This window comes from Lynx rufus, unplaced genomic scaffold (assembly GCF_022079265.1).
Source record: "Lynx rufus isolate CCGP_SWC_20201006 ecotype Redwood Valley unplaced genomic scaffold, mLynRuf1.p SCAF_13, whole genome shotgun sequence".
Taxonomy (NCBI): domain Eukaryota; kingdom Metazoa; phylum Chordata; class Mammalia; order Carnivora; family Felidae; genus Lynx; species Lynx rufus.
The window spans coordinates 31,270,396-31,293,065 of record NW_025814827.1 but is presented as its reverse complement, the minus strand read 5'-3'; the positions used below and the strand labels follow the sequence as shown (position 1 = coordinate 31,293,065).

Here is a 22,670-nt window from a genome sequence, read left to right as displayed (position 1 = left end):
GCAGGCCCTGTCCAATCCTCCTCAGGGTCTCCAGAGAGGAGGTGGAACAGAGTCAGGAACTGTGCTCCTTTCTACCCTGTACCATCCTGAAAGTGTAAGGCAAATGAGACCAAAAGAAAACAACAACAACAACAACAACAACAAAAAACAGTGCTGCTAGAGCCCTATGGTGAAAGACAGGTTCTCTATCGGATACATACATGTACAGAATGATTCAGAATCTCGGGTAAAAGAAGATGCCGGAGTACAGAATAGGTGATGGGGACACACTGAAGAACAGGGGAGAGTAGACTTAACAGCACACACCATACTTACAATAACGTTCTAGTCAGTCATAAAACAGTGCCAGCCTCTTCAGTCCTCTTTCGCATCCCCTGGTTTTTTGTTTTTTGTTTTTTGGACAGGTCATCATCTACTTCGGTTCAAACATTGCCCCTTCTGTTTTGGGAATTCCCTGGGGGAAATAATGCCACTGTCTCCCAAGGTTACCCAACTCACTGTGTCACATTACTTGTCGTTGGGAAGGTCTTTCCTGGGTTTTACTCGAATCCCCCTTGCTGCAGTCTGAGCTCATTGCACTGGAGTCCTGCACTCAGCAGAGATGGAGACTAGCCAACCACTATCTTCGGAATAACAACTCACCAGGGACTCTGGGCTGGAAGGTCATTCTGTCCCTCCAGTACTGCGCAGCCTTCCTGAGCATTCCCAGGTCCTGGGGCAATAAGGACAAGTAAACCGAGGATGGAATCTAGGACCCTGGCAGGCAGTGACAAAAAAAAAGAAAGAAAGAAAGAAAGAAAGAAAGAAAGAAAGAAAGAAAGAAAGAAAGAAGAAAAGAAAAGAAAAAAGAAAGAAAGAAAGAAGGAAAGAAGAGAAGAGAAGAGAAGAGAAGAGAAAAGAAAAGAAAAGAAAAGAAAAGAAAAGAAAAGAAAAAAGAAAAAGGGGGAAAAAAACCACACCAGATAATGATAATACAGCGGCACAGATGGAGACAACGCTATAAACTGGGAGACAGGGAGGGACAATATGGCTCCCCTCAGTTTGGGCCAGGCTGCGGAATTGCCAGACAGTACTTATCCGGGAAACATCCTAACTAGAAGCTTCTTCCGGCGCCAAGGCAATCGACTCGCCCCTCCACCCGGTCCCTCAGAGCCCCACCCCTGCCCAAGTCGGAGTGGGCGCTCCCCGTGGAAAACAAGCGGGGGCTGACGCGGGCGGCCACCACCCCAAGACCAAGGGAGTCCGCAAGGCCGGAGCGTCGCTGCCCCAACCCTGCCCCTGCGGCGCCAGAGCTCCACCCCCTGACAGGCAACAGCCAATGAACGGTTCTTGCCGCCGGCCTTTAAGAACGGCGCACACTCTGCCTGCAGCGGACGCTGCCGGCCTAGCACTCCAACGGAGTTTCCATGGAGACCGAGGCTGGGCCCGGGCGGCCTAGCGGCGTTGCCATGGAGACAAGTCCCGGGCTGGGGCTCCGAAGCCCCGGCGCTCCGCTAGCTCAGAACCCCGCGGAGCCGCTGTGCGAGGCCGGAGCCGCAGTGGCGGCAGCACGCTGGGACCTGCGGAAACACTCTTTGCTCATCGTGATCGGCGATATTGGTACAGAGAGTCAGCTGAGGGCCGTGCGGGCCCACCTTGAACAAGGTGAGCCGCTGTCCTGGCTGTGCTCGGGGCATCCTTCATCCCGTGCTTTTCCGCCATCTGTGTGTACGTCTGCATTCTCCATCCCTAGGTTGCACTTCCTGAGATCTGCCCTCCCTTGTTAATCTGAATCATCAGTGCATGTCACCTGCATCTTCCATGTCGTGCATAGCCTCTCTAGCTACTAACATCTCTCTTTCCCCATCCCTCCCGTACACCCCGAGGCGTTCCGCAATCTCCCTGAGGCAGGGGAGCTCTATACAGTCCCTGGAGCCACTCTGGTCACACCCCTCCCACCCGCAGTGTCTCGGGTCGGATGTCTTGAAAGTCCTTACCATCCCCTGGAGAGTCCATGTTCCTACCTTAGTTTCTTCTTTAGGTCCCTGAACAGGAACAGTGTGCTTTCTGAACGTCCCAGACAAATCTTAAATCTCTCAGTGCCAGCGGTAAACCTGAGAGAGTGACCTTCTTGGCCACTATCTCCTCAGCCCTCACCTCCCTCTCCAGTTGCCTGCCTGTGGCGCAGTGCTGCGGAGCCACCTGCGGGTGGAAGCAAGCCGCGGAGGGGTGGAGGCAACAAGGGGGCATAGAAGGAGAGACTAGAATACTAATTAGCTGTAAAGACCAAGAAGGCAGCCCCCAGTATCTGGGAACTGGCCCTTGAGTGTCACTTCTATCACAATTGGGCAATTCTGCAAGAAAATTACTACATACAAACTCATTAATGACCAAGTTTAGCCTAACCTCTGCCCTTCTTTCTCTGGCTCAGGCAAAGCTCAAGAAAGACACAGGATGGGAAATAGACATAGGCACTAGCCACCTTTCTTAAAGACGTCACTGAGGCTGATCATGGCAATCCTTATCCTCTCCCTGTCCTCATGAACTTGGAAGTATTCCCCTAAGTCCATCCCCATTGACCTTATCTAGAGCCCTCTCTTTTTTTTTCTCTCTCTCTCTCACAGGGATTCTCTCCTGGAACATTGACTTATCATCCTTTGACTTGAACCAACAATTGAGACTCTTCATTACCCGGCACCTAGCTCACTTCTCCTCAGAGGTCAAAGGTTAGGACTAGTGTCATTTGTCTATAGTTCTTGGGGTGAGGGCTGGTTACAGAATGTCAGAGGTCCAGTCTCCCTGGCAGAGCTGGCTTTGTGGGAGGTTTCGGTCAGGCAGAAGGGAGGGACTACTGAGGGGAAAGTTGGAAAGCTAGGAGGCTATCCTCCGCATACCCAGGACTCTTTGCATACACATGGTATGATGGTGGAGGGCGCCTGGAGAACAGAATTTCTACCTGACAAGAGGGTGGTTTATGGACAGCTGTTGACATGCACTAAGGGAATGAGGTACTTCTCTTGAGTGATTAATCATCTCCCATGCAAAAATCCACTCTTTTTTGTGTGTGTGTTCCTCTTTCTGTATATCCTAGCCTCGTTGCTTCCCTTTATAGAGACCTGTGAGTGCCCCAGTTACCTTCCCGGATCTTTGCTTAGCACCTTTCCCTCAGTCTACACAGCCCCCCCCCCCCTCCAGGTTTCAGGATTCCTTGTTCCTCCTTTGGGTCATCCAACAGCTCTTGAGAACAGAACAGAATCCTGGTCCTAAAAGCTGATGAGCACCATGAATTCCAGGGTTGAAGCAGGGTCTCCTGGATTGCCACTACAAGAGATAGTCACACTCTGAGGTTTGGCTCCGAAATCCAAGTCCACAGGATTCAATTTCCCATTCTGCTGAGTGGGAGAAATGAGTTAGGAATTTGAGAAAATATTTCAGGCAATGTCATTCCATGGCAGTATCTGTGGGGAGACTGCAGAAAGGCCTATATCCCACTATAAAAGTGTTGGGCATCTGGTCATGCTATCGGTAAATGCTGACACACCAATCCATGTGCCAGTGCCTTTATGGAAAATAAAATCCATCCAACTCAATAGTCACTGCCACCAAATGACTGAATTCTTATCTTATACAGATAAGTCTCAATTATCCAGTGTAGTGGGTAATCACCAACCCTTCTCTTCCTATTCCTCCTGCTAACTGCCACATTTTTAGTCATTTCCCTGATCACTGACTCTTCTAGAGACGTTCCTAGAGAGAGGAGATGAGAGGGTTAATATGACCGATGTTCCATTATCTTAGGAATATGTGCAGCATTTTAAAAAATGTGAAGCTGGCATCTCTTTGATGTGACTGGCTTCCTGTGAAGCTAGCCACTCACTGTTTTGAGACTGCCTTCTGTTTAGAATTATTCATGTCATGGCTTCCTCCATTAGCACTGATGATTGAAAATCGACAGTTTTGCCATTTATTACTCCGACCATCTCTGGTGCAAGCTGGATAAGGGGATGACACTGGATAAAATTAATGACTGAATTGAAGTTTGGTGGGTATGTGCTGATGTTAACAATTCACACTGAATTCTCTAATTTTGTCCTTTGGGCCACAGAAACTTAAGAGTAGGCCACGTTCTGGAATGGTGTAAGAATGAAGAAAACTTAAAGCAAAATGCTTAGCCATTCTTCAGATTAACATTCAGGGATGCTTGGAAAGATGCTTACAGATAGATGCATAGTTACGCTCAGCCATTTCTCAGAAATAACCACTAATATATAAACACCTACTTGATCTTTATAATCAGTTTCGCCATGGCGTCCTTCAGGGGCCTAGGACCATACTCCTAAGATCAGGGCTCACTTTAGTCTACTGGATTTTTTTTTTTTTTTAAGTTTTGGACATTTTCATGGTGGCCTATGTCCCTGGAGAACAGTGGAGAATTTCCTGGAAAAACCCACATGGCTCAAGACAGCCACAGCCCCACCCCTGCTGGCTCTTCTTTCAGCTGTCCCCACAAACAACAGTCAGCCCAAAGCAGCTGCAGACACTGCCCCGCCCTTCAGCCTCCCATTTGCCAAGTAGCAAAGGGAACCAGGCTGCGGTGATGGGTTCAAGGGGATATGGTATGGCTTAATCCTTTCTGCCCAATCCACAGGCTAGGCAACCATCCCTCTCACCTCTCCTCAACCCTGGGACAAAAGGCTGAGAAAAGGGACAAATACGTATCCTACAGTGTCAGGGCAAGTGCAATCATTCCTATCCACTCTTCACTCTTCACTCAAACACAGAAAAGGAAGGACCCACTGATGGAGTGTCAGTGGCCCAGCTCCTTCTAGTGGTCAAATCTGGTAAAGCTTTCCAAGGTGAATTTTGAGCCAGGTAGTCTCCAGTGGTGACTTGGAGCCTAACTTTCTAATCCTGCAGAAAATCTGGAGCTTCCAAGCATTATGAAACAGACCCAGAAACTATTAGGACAGTGGAAAACTGAGTTTAAACAACACTCTGATACTTTTATTATTGAGCACCTATAGGAAAGGGAGAGACTTTCCTAATTTATAATTGATGATTGATATTCTACGACTCTAAGAAACATACATTGAAGGATCAGTTTGTAGGCCTTCTGTGAGTCTCCACTAACATTAATGTGCTCTAAAAGTGGTATTTCTGTTCCTTCTGCAAACATGAAAGCCGTTGTGAATTAATACAGTAGTTCATTGGCCCCTACAACTCGGGGTTCTGCCTTGCTGTCTGAACCGGGAAAGCAGCAAACATGAAAGTACTTAACTTCCTACAGGCACCTCCAGCTTTGGGTTTACCTGGGAGCTAGGGGGTACTCTAGAGTTGGTCTGGTCTGAGATTCTGGTTTTAATCTCAATTTGATTCTGATCATAAGTCTACAAAAAGGAGACAAAATTCCAGTGGCATTTGTGCGCTGCAGGGTTAGGATTCTAGGAATGAAGCGCTTTTTCATCTTTTATGCCATTCATTCCTCACTGCATTATTAGATGATGGTATTAATACTATACTCATTTTATAGTTCAGGAAGCTTTCAGAGAGGTTAAGTGGCTTGTTTAATGGCATGACCGATAAATTGGTAGAGTCAGGTCTCAAATCCAGGACTTCTAGTCGCGTTTTATGTCTGAGCTCAGGCCTCTCTTTGGCATCTCACCATTTCATTGCAGCAGAGCCTAGGAACACAGCAGGTGGAGGGGCAGTTGTGGTGGGTGCCTGTTCAGAGGGTGAGGGTTGAAGGAAAACTCCAGTGTGAGTTGGAACAATGCCCAGGGTGTGGCCCTTAGGGGTAGCAGCTGAGAATAAGGGGGCTCTGCATTGGCTGGGAAATGTTATTTTGTTCTCTAGCCAAATGTCTACTCAAGTTTCCCTCTTAGCACACTTCAGAGAGCCCTAGAAAGCAGATAGGAGATAGAAGATTTGAAGTGGGAAGAAATACAAAATATGAAGTTGCCGAAGGGAAGTGTTTTCCTTTTGTGATGCTCAGAACTCAGCCTGGTTTGTGTTGTGTATCTCTGCAGATGGCCTCCTCAATCCAAATGGGGCTGTTGCCATGTTGCTGCTTTGCATCTCCGGATCTGAGCAAAGATTCCTCCTCCTCTGTTCCTCCCTGCCCCCCCTCCAGTCCTGGTGACTCAGCTCCTCCTCTCCTCTGGCTACAGTTAAGGGGGGGAGGGGGGATGCTGAGAGCAGAGACTATTTTGGCTTCTCTGACCTTCAAAAGCAGTTTTTGGCAGTCTGGGGCAGGGGTGGGGCTGGTGCTGGGGTTTGAGTGGGTGGATGTCAATGTGTGGAAGGCATTAGGAGTTGGCCAGAATTGGGGAGGGTTGATGGAAGAGAAGAGGGCAGGGAAGGACTCTATGGGAGCATGAGCATCACTGGGTTGGAACTGTATGCTAGAGTTCTCAAGATCGTCCCTTTGAGTCTTTTGAGTGCTGAAACAGAGGTAGAGACTAAGGGAAACAGCCAACAATGGAAAGATTAAGTTAGTGTAAGAGACATCAGAGAGAGAAATAGAAAAGTGCAGAGAAAAGGAGAGCACAGGGACCCAATACCCTACAAAGTCATAAGATTTTTTTTTTGATCCAAAGAATACTTTATGTTGCACTTAATAATTGGCCTATAGTTAAAAAAAAAAAAAAAATCTCATTTGGGCCTGGGGCCCTGGTGATCCTCCTTGGTCATTTTTAACTCTCTCACTGAAAAGCAGAAAGCGCCCAGCCTCTTCAGATCTAAAGACCCAAGAATTCCAAGTATCAGTGCTAGTGTGGTTACTGTGCTGTGTTGCATTGACACAGAACTACATGCAGCTTCCAGAGTCCCTGTGCCCCACCCAGAAGGGCTAGGGACCATGTGTCTACTCCAGAATTTCAACCTACACTGCAACCTAAAATGAGACTTCTACCCTCCCTGGTTCCTGCAGATGTGGCTCAAAAGCCCACAGTGCTCACCACCCCATCCCCAGCCTTCATCTCAAGCAGTCCCCTCACTTTTATTCCATTCTTTCAGGTCCCCAACCCCTTTGTCTCCTGCTCCTCCAGGGATTGAAGGTCATTCCCTGGGTCTCAGGGGAGAGGCGGCAGATGGTTCCTGAGGGAAGGGGGAGGGCCCAGGCAGCCCACACCTCCTGTATCCCTGCAGTGTGTCATAGCACAGGACTTTGGTCTTTTGGCTGATGCTAAAAGGGCATTTCTTGATGAAGCAGTGTTGAGGGGAGAAGGGCCTTATGGGCCATTGTAGACCACCGTGGCTCTTTGACTTACTAGACAACTCCTCAGCCACCCCCCCCCCCCCCGCCAGCCAAGCAGAAGCATCAGAGCACTGACACTGTGAAGGCAAATAAACAGTTAAGTCTCCAGTGCCTCGTCATGGACCAGCCCCTCTTCCCCGCCCAGGCGCCGCCCTCCCCATCAAGCCCCCCCCCCCCACTCCCACCCCAAGTGCGGCAGACTCTTCCCTGAAGCTGCCGGCTGAGGCCGGAGCTGCAGCCTCCATGAGGGGCTCCCGCCCACACCCCAGGGTAAGAACCAAACCAAAGGGCTTTGCATGGGGATGGGGGAATGCTGTGGTAGGGGTAGCGGGAAAGGAGTTGATACCTAATCTTGTGTGTTTGGAATTTGCCCAGCAGGGTGGGCAGACAGGGGGGACAGAAAGAAAAGATGAACATTACTGGCTGTGGGGTCAGCTTGGACCCAGGACCAGGCAGAGGCCAGTGGGGCCGGGACTGTGACAGTCCACCTCTCAGGCTGGGCTGGGTTGGGAGACATCAGCCTAGGGGTAGTAGCAGAGGGTGGTGTCTCTGGTTCTGCCTGGTAGCCCGGGGTGCTGGAGGACTTTGGGGGCTGTGTCTTTGGGCAGAGGCAGAAGAATCTGAAGGAAAGGCGGATGTTATGGGAATGCGCCTAATGGGAGGCGCTGCTGGTGTCAGCTGCTGGATTGCTCAGCTGCTCCAATGCTGGGGGTGAGCGGGATAGCGAGTTTTTGCCAAGTAAGGCAAGGTGGGGGACACTGTGGAAAAAAAGGGAAGAAAGGGTCACTAAGACGTGGCACGCGCCTCTTCATAGACCAACCTATTTGCAGCGGCACCCCCCACCCCCCATTCCCTGTAAACGGCTTGAGACTGGGACTCTAAGCCCCTGCTTCTGGCTCCCTCTGGAGATTGAGAGGCCACTCGGAGATTGAGAGCACTCCCTCCCCGGCAGCTGCCCTGCATTCCCAGTCCTGTCAAACCCACAGGTTCCAAGTCTCAACCCCACCCCCACCCCATCGCCGCTTCTCTTCCCAAGATGGGGGCTCTGGAACAGAGGCGCCAGTTTCTTCTCCCTCTCTTGTGTCCCCCCCTTCCTCACCCCCCATGCAGAGGCAGCCAAGAAAATGACTTGTCATGCTGGGGTGGGGGGTGGGGGCGGAGCTGGAGCCTGAGCTCAGCGCGCACACTCACACACACTCACACACTGCGGCAAACTGCAGCTGCCCAAGCGGCCCCCCCCTCCCCTTCTGCCTCACTGCGGAGACACCTGCCCTCCTGCCTGCTCAGCGTTGGCGGCCCAGGCCACCCCCACAGCATCACTGGCCAAAGGGAAGTGTCCCTGCCTCATATGAAAGAAAAAGGAAAAACAAGTCAATTCCCTTCAGTGGGATTGCTGGGGGAGCAGAAAAGAGAAATAGGGCTTTCTCCTAGGCCTCAAAAGGGTGCATGATATAGACCATGTAGTTGCCAGTCAGAACTGGAGAGCACATGGGTGAAGAACAAGGTCTTTCACCAAGAGGTTAACTGGAATCAGAGAAGTCTAGTAGTTATACACAAGGGACTGTGAGGAATGGTCAACTGGTGGAGGAAGAGTGGTAAATAGAAAACAAATCAGTCTGTACCACAGATTTCTTCTTTCAGACCATTCTAGTTCAAATGTGTGACCCTGTGTGTATATGTCGCGGGTAGGGTAGGATTTGCCCTTTTAAATCTGAACTACTTACAACTAGCCTAGGGCTAGCCTGGCCCTTCCCTGAACCTTGATACCCCTCATCTGCCCAAGAGCTGCCCCAGCCTGTCTCTAAGGTGGTTCTCATCCTCTGAACTGACCTCAAAGCTTCCCACAGTTCCCAAATTAATAGAAGAGAACCCTTGAACTCTTCTTGGGCTCCACCCACCCACTATGAGGTTTGTTCTTCGGACACATCTACAGTTCATTTCCCCTGCAGCTGCAAGTGCAGCCCTCTGCTGCCAGATTTGCCTGATCCTGGCACTGTGATTCTTCCTCTTAACAAAGGCCCTGGCCCCAGGCTCCTCATGCCTAAGCCCCAGAAAGAGGAAAGAGCTGGATCACAGAAGAGGGTCTAGGGGACAGATTACGAGCACTCCCACCAATATCTTTCAGACAGCTCACTCCCGGGCCATCTGTTCAACTCTCTTTCTGCAAGGTAACGCCGCTGTGTGCAGCAGTTAGGAAGGGCAGGAGCAGGGGATGGCAGCATCCTCCATTATCTTGTAACCTGCCACTTTCTTTCTTTGCTGCATTGCTCGGTGTTTCATGTGAGTCTGCAAGAGGGAGGCAGACAGGGCATTTAAGGCTGTTTTGTCTTTCTCCATGGCCTGGGGAACACTCTGAATCTCTCCTTCCTTATTTGTGTCTTGTTTGTGGACCCCTAACTCCCATCTCCATCGCAGAGGGCTCATAGGAGAGGGGCAAGGATGAGAGAAGAAACTGTTCACAAGGGATGGGTTGTGGGGCAGTGTACCAGGCCTCTCTTGTGCCTGGGGACATGGAGGTGAGGTGGGAGAGGGAGCTGTAACCTTTGGTGGTGGGAACAGCATGATTGTGTGCATGCTTGTGAGCTCAGGCTTGGCCTCTGAAGAACTAGAGAACAGAACAAGAAATTATACTCCTATTTCTGATCTTTGAATTGTAAAAGCCCAAGGGTTCAGATAAATAGAAACAGTCTTTTGGAAAATGGGAATTCTGGCCTTGGATGGGGAATGGAAAGGAGGATGGGGAGTCTGTAGACACTGCAAAGTGCCCATCTCCATGTGTCCAGGCACTCTACTGGCATGAAAGCCCAGGGCAGAGGCAGGCTAGTGAGGAGAGAGCTGAGTAAGCATCACAACCCCAGGAGCCCTCCCTCCAGCTGAGCCCCCCATCCCCAGGCAGCACCAGGAGCTTAGTGCTCTAGAGGGACAAAAGCTTCTTGTCAATAGGGCAGCCTGAGGCAGGAGTTTCAAGCGGAGGGGGTGGGGGTACCAGACTGAGCAGGCAGAGGGTGTGGCAGATGAAGGGAGGAGAGAAGACAGTCAGTGTGGGTGAAGGGAGGAGGAAACCCTGACAGGGAAGGGCTGGAGGAGCCAGTTCCTAGACCTTACTCAGCAGTATCCAAAGTGGCAGGATCTAAGGATTGCTAGCCTCCTCTTTCCCCTCAGCTCCATTTTCTGACTGTACATTTTTTTCTCTCCTTTCCCACACAATGCCTCTTCCCTTTTACTATACCCACTGTCTTCAATACAAAATCCTGCATCTCTCCCTCAGGCCAGAGGACCCTCTGCCACCAGAGTGAGATCCTTGAGACCGTCATCCTGGTAAACCCCAGTGCCGACAGCATCAGCTCTGAGGTAAGGCCAGGGCCTGTGCCTTGCCACAAGGGCTTGTTGGAAGTGCTGTAACCCACCCCTGCCAGTACTACTGCTGAAAGGCCAAGAATTCCCAGACTTGGCTTTGAACCATCTAGGCTGCTTTATGATCCCCAGCCTTACACTGGAGGTGTTGTGGGCCTACTAGTGGGGAGCATGTCTTTGCAGTACTAAGGGGAACCAGGAACATCCAGTGCCCTTCCCTGAGTTTCCCACATCCATGACCACTCTTGTCCTTCCATTATAGGTTCACCATCTCCTTAGCAGTCAATCAGCTCACAAACTACTGATCTTGAGTGGGCAAAGTTTAGAGCCCGGGGGAGACCTTATCCTACAGAGTGGCACCTATTCTTATCAGAACTTTGCCCAGGTCCTTCACAACCCAGAGGTAAGTGCCATGTCTGAGTCTGGGAGGAATGAAAACTGGGGTAGGACTGGGGCTGTGGGGAGGGATCCAAGGATGGGAAATCTCATGTTGCTTGAAGGTTGGGAACTCTGGCGGAAAAATAGGAGGTGATCACCTCGCAAAGAGGTGGAGACTAGCAGATTGAATCTGAGTTGGGTTAAGGCAACCCCAGCTGTTTACCTGACCTGATCAGCCTTTCATCTCCCATTCCTCTAGATTGCCCAATTGCTCAGCAATAGAGACCCTGGAATCCAGGCCTTCCTCACCGTTTCCTGCTTAGGGGAGGGAGACTGGAGCCACCTGGGACTATCCAGTTCCCAAGAGACCCTGCACCTCCGACTAAACCCTGAGCCCACACTGCCCACCATGGATGGTGTGGCTGAATTCTCCGAGTACGTCTCTGAGACTGTGGATGTGCCATCTCCCTTTGACCTGCTAGAGCCCCCCACCTCAGGGGGCTTCCTGAAACTCTCTAAGCCTTGCTGCTATATCTTCCCGGGTGGCCGTGGAGACTCTGCCCTCTTTGCCGTTAATGGTTTCAACATCTTGGTGGATGGTGGCTCTGATCGCAAGTCCTGCTTCTGGAAGCTGGTGCGGCACCTGGACCGCATTGACTCAGTGCTGCTCACACACATTGGGGCAGATAACCTGCCAGGCATCAATGGACTCCTGCAGCGCAAAGTGGCAGAACTGGAGGAGGAGCAGTCCCAGGGCTCCAGCAGCTACAGTGACTGGGTGAAGAACCTCATCTCCCCTGAGCTTGGAGTTGTCTTCTTCAATGTGCCTGATAAGCTGCGGCTGCCTGATGCCTCCCGGAAAGCCAAGCGCAGCATTGAGGAGGCCTGCCTCACTCTGCAACACCTAAACCGCCTGGGCATCCAGGCCGAACCTCTGTACCGTGTGGTCAGCAACACCATTGAGCCACTGACCCTCTTCCACAAGATGGGTGTAGGACGGCTGGACATGTATGTCCTCAACCCTGTCAAGGACAGCAAAGAGATGCAGTTCCTCATGCAAAAGTGGGCAGGCAATAGTAAAGCTAAGACAGGCATTGTGTTGGCTAATGGGAAGGAGGCTGAGATCTCAGTGCCCTACCTGACTTCTATCACGGCTCTGGTTGTCTGGCTACCAGCCAATCCCACTGAGAAGATTGTACGTGTGCTTTTTCCAGGGAACGCACCCCAGAACAAGATCCTGGAGGGCCTGGAAAAGCTTCGGCACCTGGACTTCCTGCGGTACCCTGTGGCTACACAGAAAGACTTGGCCTCTGGGGCTGTGCCTGCCAACCTCAAACCCAGCAAAATCAAACAGCGGGCTGACAGCAAGGAGAGCCTCAAGGCCACTGCCAAGACAGCTGTAAGCAAGCTGGCCAAACGGGAGGAGGTGGCTGAAGAGGGAGCCAAGGAGGCCCGCTCAGAACTAGCCAAGGAGTTAGCCAAGACAGAGAAAAAAGTAAAAGAGTCATCTGAGAAGCCCCCAGAGAAGCCTACCAAGCCTGAAAGGGTGAGGACAGAGTCGAGTGAGGCACTGAAGGCAGAGAAGCGAAAGCTGATAAAAGACAAGGTAGGGAAGAAGCACCTAAAAGAAAAGATCTCAAAGCTGGAAGAGAAAAAAGACAAAGAGAAAAAAGAGATCAAGAAGGAGAGGAAGGAGCTCAAGAAGGATGAAGGAAGGAAGGAGGAGAAGAAGGATGCCAAGAAAGAGGAGAAGAGGAAAGATACCAAACCTGAGGTCAAGAAAATTTCCAAGCCAGACCTGAAGCCCTTTACCCCTGAGGTACGTAAGACCCTCTACAAAGCCAAGGCCCCTAGCAGGGCCAAAGTGGACAAGAGTCGGGCTGCCCGTGGGGAGAAGGAGCTGTCCTCTGAGCCCCGGACACCCCCAGCCCAGAAGGGGGCTGTACCACCTCCAACAGTCAGTGGGCACAGGGAGCTGGCTCTGTCTTCACCAGAGGATCTCACACAGGACTTTGAGGAGATGAAGCGTGAGGAGAGAGGGTTGCTGGCTGAACAAAGGGACCTAGGACTAGGAGAGAAACCACTCCCTCCAGACACTGCAGAGGAGGGACCCCCAAGCACAACCGGCCAGGAGATACCACCCTCTGTTCCACGGCTGGAACAAGAAGAGCCTATGATGAAGGAGAAAGAGATTGTCCCAGACATCCCTGAAGAACAAGGTAGCAAGGATAGAGGCCCAGACTCTGGGGCTGAAACAGAGGAAGAGAAAGATACCTGGGAGGAAAAGAAGCAGAAGGAAGCAGAGAGGCTCCCTGATAAAATAGAAGCCAGAGAGGAAAGTGAACCTGAGGTAAAGGAGGATGTGATAGAGAAGGCTGAGTTAGAAGAAATGGAGGAGGTGCACCCTTCAGATGAGGAGGAAGAGGAAGAGACAAAGGCTGAAGGTTTTTACCAAAAACATATGCAGGAAGCCCTGAAGGCAACTCCAAGGATCAGGGAGGCCCTCGGGGGCCGGGAAGTAGGACTCCAGGGCAAAGCTCCTGAGAAGGAAACCTCATCATTCCTAAGCAGCCTGGCCACACCTGCAGGAGCCACTGAGCATGTCTCTTACATCCAGGATGAGACAATTCCTGGCTACTCAGAGACAGAGCAAACCATCTCGGATGAGGAGATTCATGATGAGCCGGAGGAACGTCCAGCTCCACCTAGATTTCCTACAAGTACCTATGACCTCCCTGAGCCTGAGGGTCCTGTCCCCTTTGAGGCTAGCCAGCCTACAGACAGTGTTGTTCCTGTCACCTCCAGCAAAGGCTATGGAGCAGCAGAGACTGAACTCACCTACCCCCCCAACATGGTGGCTGCCCCTCTGGCTGAAGAGGAACACGTGTCCTCAGCCACCTCAATCACTGAATGCGACAAGCTTTCTTCCTTTGCCACATCCGTGGCTGAGGACCAATCTGTGGCTTCACTCACAGCTCCCCAGACAGAAGAGACAGGCAAGAGCTCCCTGCTGCTCGACACAGTTACAAGCATCCCCTCATCCCGCACTGAAGCCACTCAGGGCTTGGACTATGTGCCGTCGGCTGGTACCATCTCACCTACCTCTTCACTGGAAGAAGACAAGGGCTTCAAATCACCACCCTGTGAGGATTTCTCTGTGACTGGTGAGTCAGAGAAGAAAGGAGAGATTGTAGGGAGAGGCTTGCCTGGAGAGAGAGCCGTGGAAGAGGAAGAGGAGGAGACTGCAAATGTAGAGATATCTGAGAAACTTCCCAGTCAGTTTGGAACCCCGGTGTTTGGTGTCCCTGGGCATACCCTACATCAAGGGGAACCAGTCCTTGGAGAAGTGGAGGAGCGCTGCCTTAGCCCAGATGACAGCACAGTGAAGATGGCCTCTCCTCCACCATCTGGCCCACCCAGTGCCACCCACACACCCTTTCATCAGTCCCCAGTGGAAGAAAAGTCTGAGCCCCAAGACTTTCAGGAAGCAGGCTCCTGGGGAGGAACTAGGAGTACACCAGGTATGGGCAAGGAAGATGCTGCAGAGGAGATAGTTAAGACAGGGCCTGAAGAGGTCACATTGGAGGAGAGAAAGATGCCTCCTCCCAGGAGCCCCCATGCCCAGGAAGCACCTGTCAGCATCGTTGGAGAACACACAGGCTGCACTATCCAGCTGTTGCCAGAACAGGACAAAGCAATAGTCTTTGAGACTGTGGAGGCAGGAGAGCCCACAGGCCCAATTCTGGGAACAGAAGCTCTTTCCAGAGATTTGAGAACGTCACTCCAAGAATCTAGTGAAACCCAGAAAGATGGGGTGCTCCAGTTTCCTGACCAAAGCCTCTCCCCTGAAGATGCAGAGTCCGTATCTGTACTCAGTGTGGTCTCACCAGACACAGCCAACCAAGAAGCCATCCCCAGGTCTCCCTGTGGCCTGACAGAGCAGCACCTACACAAAGACCTTTGGCCAGAGGTATCTCCAGAAGACACCCAGTCACTTTCTCTCTCGGAAGAGAGTCCCAGCAAGGAGACCTCTCTGGATATCTCTTCTAAGCAGCTCTCTCCAGAAAGCCTTGGCACCCTCCAGTTTGGGGAACTAAGTCTTGGAAAGGAAGAAAAGGGGCCTCTGATACAGGCTGAGGACACCTCTCAGCACCTAGTGCGTACATCTATTCCAGAACCCTGTGCAGCCACACTGTCACCTCCCACAGATGGGACCACTGGTTACTCTGTACTGGCAGACATCACAGATAAGAGCCCTGATGGAAAGTTACCTACCAGCTCCTTCTCTCACTCTACATTGTTGGGAGATGAGAAGCACTCACCTGGTGTGATCACAAGCCCTGGTGAACACATTCTGACACCTGACAGCTCCCTCACCAAGAGTCCTGAGTCTTTGCCAAGCCCTGCCATGGAGAGCATTGCCATGGAGTGGGAAGGTAAAGTTCCAGAGTTGAAAGACAGAACCCCAGAGCAGAGGGACAAGGGACCTGAACCAAAAGATGAAGTCTTACAGCAGGACAAAATTCTGGAGCAGAAGGATGACATTGTAGAGCAAAAGGATACAGCCATTGGCCAGAAAGATAAGGCTCTGGAAGAGAAGACTAAGGCTGTAGAGCAGCAGGATAAAGCTTTAGAACAAAAAGGCAGAGACTTAGAACAAAGGGACATAGCCCTGGAACAGAGGGACAAGGCCCTGGAATCAAAAGACAAAGACTTAGAACAAAAAGACAAGGTTCTGGAACAGGAGGACAAGATCCCAGAAGAAAAAGGTGAAACCTTAGAACAAAAAGTCAGAGACGTTGAGCATAAAGACAGGGCTCCAGAGGACAAGGTCCCTGAACTGAAGGGCAAGGCCTTAGGACAGACAGACGAAGTCCCTGAGCAGGAGGACAAGGCCCATGGACAGAAGGATAAGGCCTTAGAACAAAAAGACATAGACTCAGAACAAAAAGGCAAGACCCAAGAACAGAAGGAGGAGGCCTTGGAAAAGAAGGATGAGGCCTTAGAACAAAAATACTGGGCCTTAGAACAGAAGGATGAAGCCCTGGAACAAAACAATAAGGCCACTGAACAGAAAGATAAGGATCTGGAAGAGAAGGACAAAACTCAGGAGCAGGAGAGCCCAGTGCAGGAGGATAAAACCATGAAACCAAAGGAGAAGATCCTAGAGGAAAAATCTCCAGAAAAAGTTAAGGCTGTGCAACAGGAAGAAGAAGCTCTGCCGGAGAAGACCAAAGTTCTGGGGCTGGAAGAGAGCCCAGTGCATGAGGACAAGGCCCCGGATCAGGGAGAGAAGTACTGGAAGGAGCAGGATGTGGTACAGGAGTGGCAAGAAACATCTCCATCCAGAGATGAGCCAGTTGGAGAACAGAAAGAGCCTGCCCGGACCTGGGAGGACACATCTCCTGAGCAGGAGGACAGGTACTGGAGGGGCAGAGAGGATGTGGCCCTGGAACAGGACACATACTGGAGGGAGCTGAGCTGTGAGCGTAAGGTCTGGTTCCCTCATGAGCTGGATGGCCAGGGGGCCCGGCCACGGTACACAGAAGAGCGGGAGAGCACTTTCCTTGATGAGGGGCCAGATGATGAACAAGAAGTGCCCCCACTGGAGCACACGCCTCAGAGCCCCTGGGCCTCAGACTTCAAGGGTTTTCAGGAGCCCTCACCACAGAAGGGACTGGAGGTGGAGCGCTGGCTTGCTGAGTCACCAGTTGGGCTGCCTCCAGAGGAAGAAGACAAGCTGACCCGTTCCCCTTTTGAAATCATCTCTCCTCCAGCCTCCCCACCTGAGGTGGTTGGACAGAGGGTTCCTCCAGCTCCTGGACAAGAAAGCCCTATCCCAGAGCCTGAGCCCATGCTACCCATGAGGAACGAACCCACCACCCCCTCATGGCTGGCTGACATCCCACCATGGGTGCCCAAGGACAGACCCCTGCCCCCTGCACCCCTCTCCCCAGCTCCAGCTCCCCCCACGCCTGCCCCAGAACCACACACTCCTGCACCCTTCTCCTGGGGCACCACTGAGTATGACAGTGTGGTGGCTGCAGCACAGGAGGCAGCAGCTGAGTTGGAAGGTGGGCCATACTCTCCCTTGGGGAAGGACTATCGCAAGGCTGAAGGGGAGACAGAAGAAGAAGGTGGGGCTGGGGCTCCTGGCAGCAGCCCTCAAAGCTCAAAGGTTCCAGAGGCCAGTGAAAGCCATCCCACCAAGGAGCCCGAACAGATAGAACCTGAGCAGAGAGAGCCCACACCCTATCCTGATGAGAGAAGTTTCCAGTACGCAGACATCTATGAGCAGATGATGCTTACTGGGCTTGGCCCTGCATGCCCCACTAGAGAGCCTCCGCTTGGGGCAGCTGGGGACTGGCCCCCACGCATCTCAGCCAAGGAGGAGGCTGCTGGCCGAAACCCATCTGCAGAGAAGGAGCTTTCATCTCCTGTCTCACCCAAGAGCCTCCAATCTGACACTCCAACCTTTAGCTATGCAGCCCTGGCGGGACCCACTTTACCCCCTAGGCAAGAGCCTGAGCCGGGTCCAAGTATGGAGCCCAGCCTCACCCCACCTGCAGTGCCCCCCCGTGTTCCTATCCCCCTGAGCAAAGGCCCAAGCCCCTCTCTTAATGGTAATATCCTGAGCTGTAGCCCAGATAGGAGAACCCCATCACCCAAGGAATCAGGCCAGGGTCACTGGGATGACAGCACTAGTGACTCAGAGCTGGAGAAGGGAGCACGGGAACAGCCAGAGAAAGAGGCCGAGTCCCCGAGTCCCCCTCACCCCATCCCTGCAGGGCCCCCTACATTGTGGCCTGAAAGTGAGGCACATACCAGCCCTCCCTCGGACTCACACCTGGGCCCTGCCCGACCCAGCCTGGACTTCCCTGCTTCAGCCTTTGGCTTCTCCTCATTGCAGCCAGCTCCCCCACAGCTGCCCTCTCCTGCTGAACCCCGCTCAGCACCCTGTGGCTCCCTTGCCTTCTCTGGGGACCGAGCTCTGGCTCTGGCTCCGGGTCCCCCCACCAGAGCCCGGCATGATGAGTACCTCGAAGTGACCAAGGCCCCCAGCCTGGACTCCTCACTGCCCCAGCTCCCATCACCCAGCTCTCCTGGGGCTCCTCTCCTCTCCAGTCTGCCAAGACCTGCTTCACCAGCCCTGTCTGAAGGCTCCTCCTCTGAGGCCACCACACCTGTGATTTCAAGTGTGGCTGAGCGCTTCCCTCCTGGCCTGGAGGCTGCAGAACGGGGGTCTGGAGAGCTGGTCTCAGGAATGGAACCAGCTGCCCAAAGTCTCTGGGACCTCACTCCTCTGAGCCCAGCACCCCCAGCTTCACTGGACTTGGTCCCAGCTCCAGCTCCAAGCTTACCTGGAGACATGGATGACAGCACTCTGCCCTGCCGCCTGGAATGCACAGGAACTGCCACCAAGAAGCCAAGCCCATTCCAGAGTCCCTCTGGGGATTGTGCCACCAATGGCCCAACTGAAACCAGCCCCAACCCCCCAGGCCCTGCCCTGGCCAAGGCTGAGAAAGAAGCAGCTGAGACTTGCCCTGCCTGGGAACGTGGGGCCTGGCCTGAGGGAGCCGAGAGGAGTTCCCGACCTGACACACTTCTTTCCCCTGAGCAGCCACTGTGCCCTGGAGGGGCTTCTGGAGGCCAACCCAGAAGTGTCTCCCCTGAGGTTGAGGCTGGGCCCCAGGGATTCGCTGCTGAGCTCCGGCCCCACCGAGGGGAACTCTCCCCATCTTTTCTGAACCCACCTCTGCCCCAATCCACAGATGAAGGTGACCTCTCAACTGAAGATGCTCGGCTAGTAGGGAGGGGAGGGCGGCGCCGGGCAGGGGGCCCAGGGGCCACAGGGGGCCCGTGCCCTGTGGCTGATGAGACACCCCCAACATCAGCCAGTGACTCAGGCTCCTCACAATCAGATTCTGATGTTCCACCAGAAACTGAGGAGTGTCCATCCATCACAGCTGAGGCAGCTCTTGACTCAGATGAAGATGGGGACTTCCTGCCTGTGGACAAAGCTGGAGGGGTCAGTGGGACTCACCATCCCAGGCCTGGCCATGACCCACCCCCTATCCCTCAGCCAGACCCCCGCCCATCCCCTCCTCGCCCTGATGTGTGCATGGCTGACCCTGAGGGGCTCAGCTCAGAATCTGGAAGGGTAGAAAAACTACGTGAGAAGGAGAAAGCACAGGGGAGAGTAGGGCGCAGGGCCCCAGGCAGGGGCAAGCCAGCATCTCCTGCCCGGCGTCTGGATCTTCGGGGAAAACGCTCACCCACCCCTGGTAAAGGGCCTGCAGATCGAGCATCCCGGGTCCCACCCCGACCACGCAGCACTCCAAGCCAAGTCACCCCAGCAGAGGAAAAGGATGGACACAGCCCCATGTCCAAAGGCCTAGTCAATGGACTCAAGGCAGGATCATGTAAGTATAACATGAAAAGTTAGAGATTGTGGGTTGGGGTGGGGTGTGGCTGGTCAAAGACTCCAGGAGTAGGAGAAACTGTGGAAGATTGCTAAAAGTGTCTACTTTACCTCTCCAATGAGTCCTGGCTTGTCTCTACAGCGGCCTTGGGTTCCAAGGGCAGCTCTGGCTCCCCTGTATACGTGGATCTCGCCTATATCCCGAATCATTGCAGTGGCAAGACTGCTGACCTTGACTTCTTCCGTCGAGTGCGTGCATCCTACTATGTGGTCAGTGGGAATGACCCTGTCAATGGCGAGCCGAGCCGGGCTGTGCTGGATGCCCTGCTGGAGGGCAAGGCCCAATGGGGGGAGAATCTTCAGGTGAGTGGCAAGGGATGCCAAGGAGGAGGTCTGGTCAAAGCTTACTCAGTGGAACACAGTCTCTATTCATAAAAGAACTGAACCCTTTCTATGGGCAGTGGGACTACTTCCTAGACCATCAGGTGTGATGCCCCATCCCCCTCACTTACCTTCCCTTCATAATGTCACATCAGGCATGTCTTGTCTCCCTCCTAGGTGACTCTAATCCCTACCCATGACACGGAGGTGACTCGTGAATGGTACCAGCAGACTCATGAGCAGCAGCAACAACTGAATGTTCTGGTCCTGGCTAGCAGCAGCACCGTGGTCATGCAAGATGAGTCCTTTCCAGCCTGCAAGATTGAGTTCTGAAAGAACCACACTCCTTTCCCCAGGAATCTGCTTCCCCAGCTCCCTTAGAGAATGGCTATTGCTGAGTCCGTTGGGGTTGAGGGACACGGGAGCTGGGGTGGGGGAGATGGGGCGGGATGTCTTGTTGTGGGAATTTGGGCTGGGCTAAATGGGAGAGGTTGTCCCTCCCCCTCATCCATACCCAACGGGATTTTCAAAACCAAAGGCAACAGGGATTGGATAGAGGGAGGACACGAAATTAGGATAGGAGGTCATCTGATGCCTGAGAACTCTGGAGTGACACCCTCTCCTAACACTACCAAATGTTCGTATTGGGTGGGAAGGAAGGATGGGTCTCAGCAACCTCCTCCCTTATGGAGGGAGATCATATATCCCCAAGCCCAGGGACCTCTTTATCTCTATTTAGCAACCCAAGGAAGAATTTCCAGTAATAATTTATGTGACCTGGGGCAGGATTCTGTCAGTAAGGTACCCAGAGCTGCGCCCCTTCCTCCATCTCCCATTCCCTTACCCACCGGGGTCTGGGTTCCAGCAGGGGTCTAGGGGTAAACCACTGCTATACTGTCCCACTGCCCCCCACCATATCTGAATGTCTCAATACAAAACTTGAAGCTCTTTTGACCAACAGACTGGTGAGAGAAGAAAGTTGCTTATCCTCCCAGCCCCTGCTTCATACCATTCACATCCCAGAGCTGTGCCCAGACCAGGCCTATTGGGCAGCACAAGAGGGGCAAGGAGAGCCCAGCCCCAATCCCAGAATTCCTCCAAGCTCCCTGACCTTTTGACGTTTTCACCTACCCATTCCAATTATCCTCATTCCTTTTCATCCCCTGCTTGGCTTCTCTGCATGTGGTCATCTGCTGTGGCCTGGTGTGTAATGGGTTAAAAATAAGCCACTGCCTGACATCCCAACATTTGACACCCCAGCAATGTGTGACTCCCCCCAACATTCCACTATGCCATCCTGCAGCTGAAATGGGAACACTGGCTGCCTTTCCAGCCCTAAACTCTTGGACAGAGGATCTGGGAGGTAGAGGCTATGCCAGAGAACTTGGGGAAAATGAGAGGAAGGGAAGAGGGAGACAAAGCTGAGCTAAAGCTGAACTCCTACTGAGTAAGATGAAAACAGGCTGAAGAAACCACCCCAGGAGAGGACCTCTCCCCAAGCAAGCCAATGAGCAGCCCTGCCAGACTATCGCCGGACTGAGAAATCCAGACACTCGTCAGGGCTCGGCTTCTCTGCCAAATGACTGTGTGGAAAATAATATGAGCCGGCCTGTGTTCTTCCTAGCTCCCACCCTCCCTTTGCTGCTGTGCTCTGCTCCTCCCCACACTTCCCTGCTATAGTTCCCAGCTGCTGTAATGGAGCCGCCTCCAACTCTAACAATAAAATCAAGTTCATTACAGATGCTGTCGTGAGGCTTAGGCTTTTTCTGACTCTACACATTGCTTAGTTGCTGGACCTTGGCTTCTACCTCTCTGCTTCTCCTGGCACTGTCATTGATTTTGATGTCTTTGATAACTGGAAGCAGCTCTAGGACCCAGGGAAGCCAGAGAACATCGGGTAGATAAAGGTAGAAAAGATATGGGGAGCCAGCATAATTTCTGAAAATGAGAATGCCAGAGTATGAGGAATAGGGGCCTAGGGTGGGGAGATACATTTGGTTTGGGGGAGGGAAGAGAGGGGCAGGGTGTCTGGGAAGGGGATCTGCATACTCTTGACTTGGGGTCAAGAGCTGAGGACTGAATAGCATCAGATACCCTGGATAAGGGAACACCAAAGAGTCAAAGAGTTGAGAAGCCCTAAGAGATCCAGAGCCTATTGAGGTTGTCATGAGCATTCACCTGTGCATTTAGAATTTCCATGAAGTTAATGCTGGATTTTTCCCTTGCAGTGAAACCCTTTATAGTCGTAGGTATGTCAGGAGAGGCCAGGTTGTTAATGTAAATATATGGGGAAGGGGATATTCCAGCCCTCCCAGTGTGCTGGGCTTTCTCAGTGTAAATGTCAAGGAGGTAAAGAAAGACCATAACCCCTTTATATCAACTCCTCCTTGACACTCACCCCAAATCATCAGAGTGGAAAATTAAGAGGGTGAATCTAAAGATCTGGTGAGAAGGCAAGTACCCACTGCTGCTTCACAGAAATAGAAACTCTGTCCCCGACAACACTACTCATTTAAGACATTTTAGGATGGTGGGCTGACTGCCATAGGGCCCTCCTGGGATGCCTGATCTCTTTTAATGTTTTAAAGTGTTTATTTATTTTTGAGTGAGAGAGAGGCAGATTACAAGCAGGGGAGGGGCAGAGAGAGAGGGAGACACAGAATCAGAAGCGGGCTCCAGGCTCTGAGCTGTCAGCACAGAGCCTGACACAGGGCTCTAACCAACGAACTGTGAGATCAGGACCTGAGCCAAAGTCGGTCACTTAACCAACTGAACCACCTAGGCACCCCCCTGATCTCTTTATTTTATAGTTCCTTCCCACTCAACAATAGCAGCTTTTGACTGGTTCAAATTAATTCAGTCACACATGATTGATTTATAGTCATATTCATACTTGAATTC

At 52.3% G+C, this 22,670-nt stretch overlaps 1 protein-coding gene across 1 annotated transcript; it reads left to right on the top strand.

Moving 5' to 3' along the window:
• Positions 1–10,502: 10,502 nt before the first annotated feature.
• On the top strand, positions 10,503–21,510 carry MAP1A (microtubule associated protein 1A). The gene is made up of 5 exons (XM_047075195.1): positions 10,503–10,585; positions 10,851–10,991; positions 11,226–19,389; positions 19,531–19,751; positions 19,947–21,510. The coding sequence occupies exons 3-5, from the start codon at positions 11,376–11,378 to the stop codon at positions 20,100–20,102; spliced, it is 8,391 nt and encodes a 2,796-aa protein (XP_046931151.1). The 5' UTR covers positions 10,503–10,585; positions 10,851–10,991; positions 11,226–11,375; the 3' UTR covers positions 20,103–21,510.
• The last annotated feature ends 1,160 nt before the right edge of the window (positions 21,511–22,670 follow it).

Bases quoted from the DNA above. Each gene is read 5' to 3' on its own strand.
- MAP1A (XM_047075195.1), top strand. From the start codon at position 11,376: ATGGATGGTGTGGCTGAATTCTCCGAGTACGTCTCTGAGACTGTGGAT. The intron at 19,390-19,530 runs GTAAGTATAACA...TTGTCTCTACAG, and splicing joins TGGACTCAAGGCAGGATCAT to CGGCCTTGGGTTCCAAGGGC. The intron at 19,752-19,946 runs GTGAGTGGCAAG...TCTCCCTCCTAG, and splicing joins AATGGGGGGAGAATCTTCAG to GTGACTCTAATCCCTACCCA.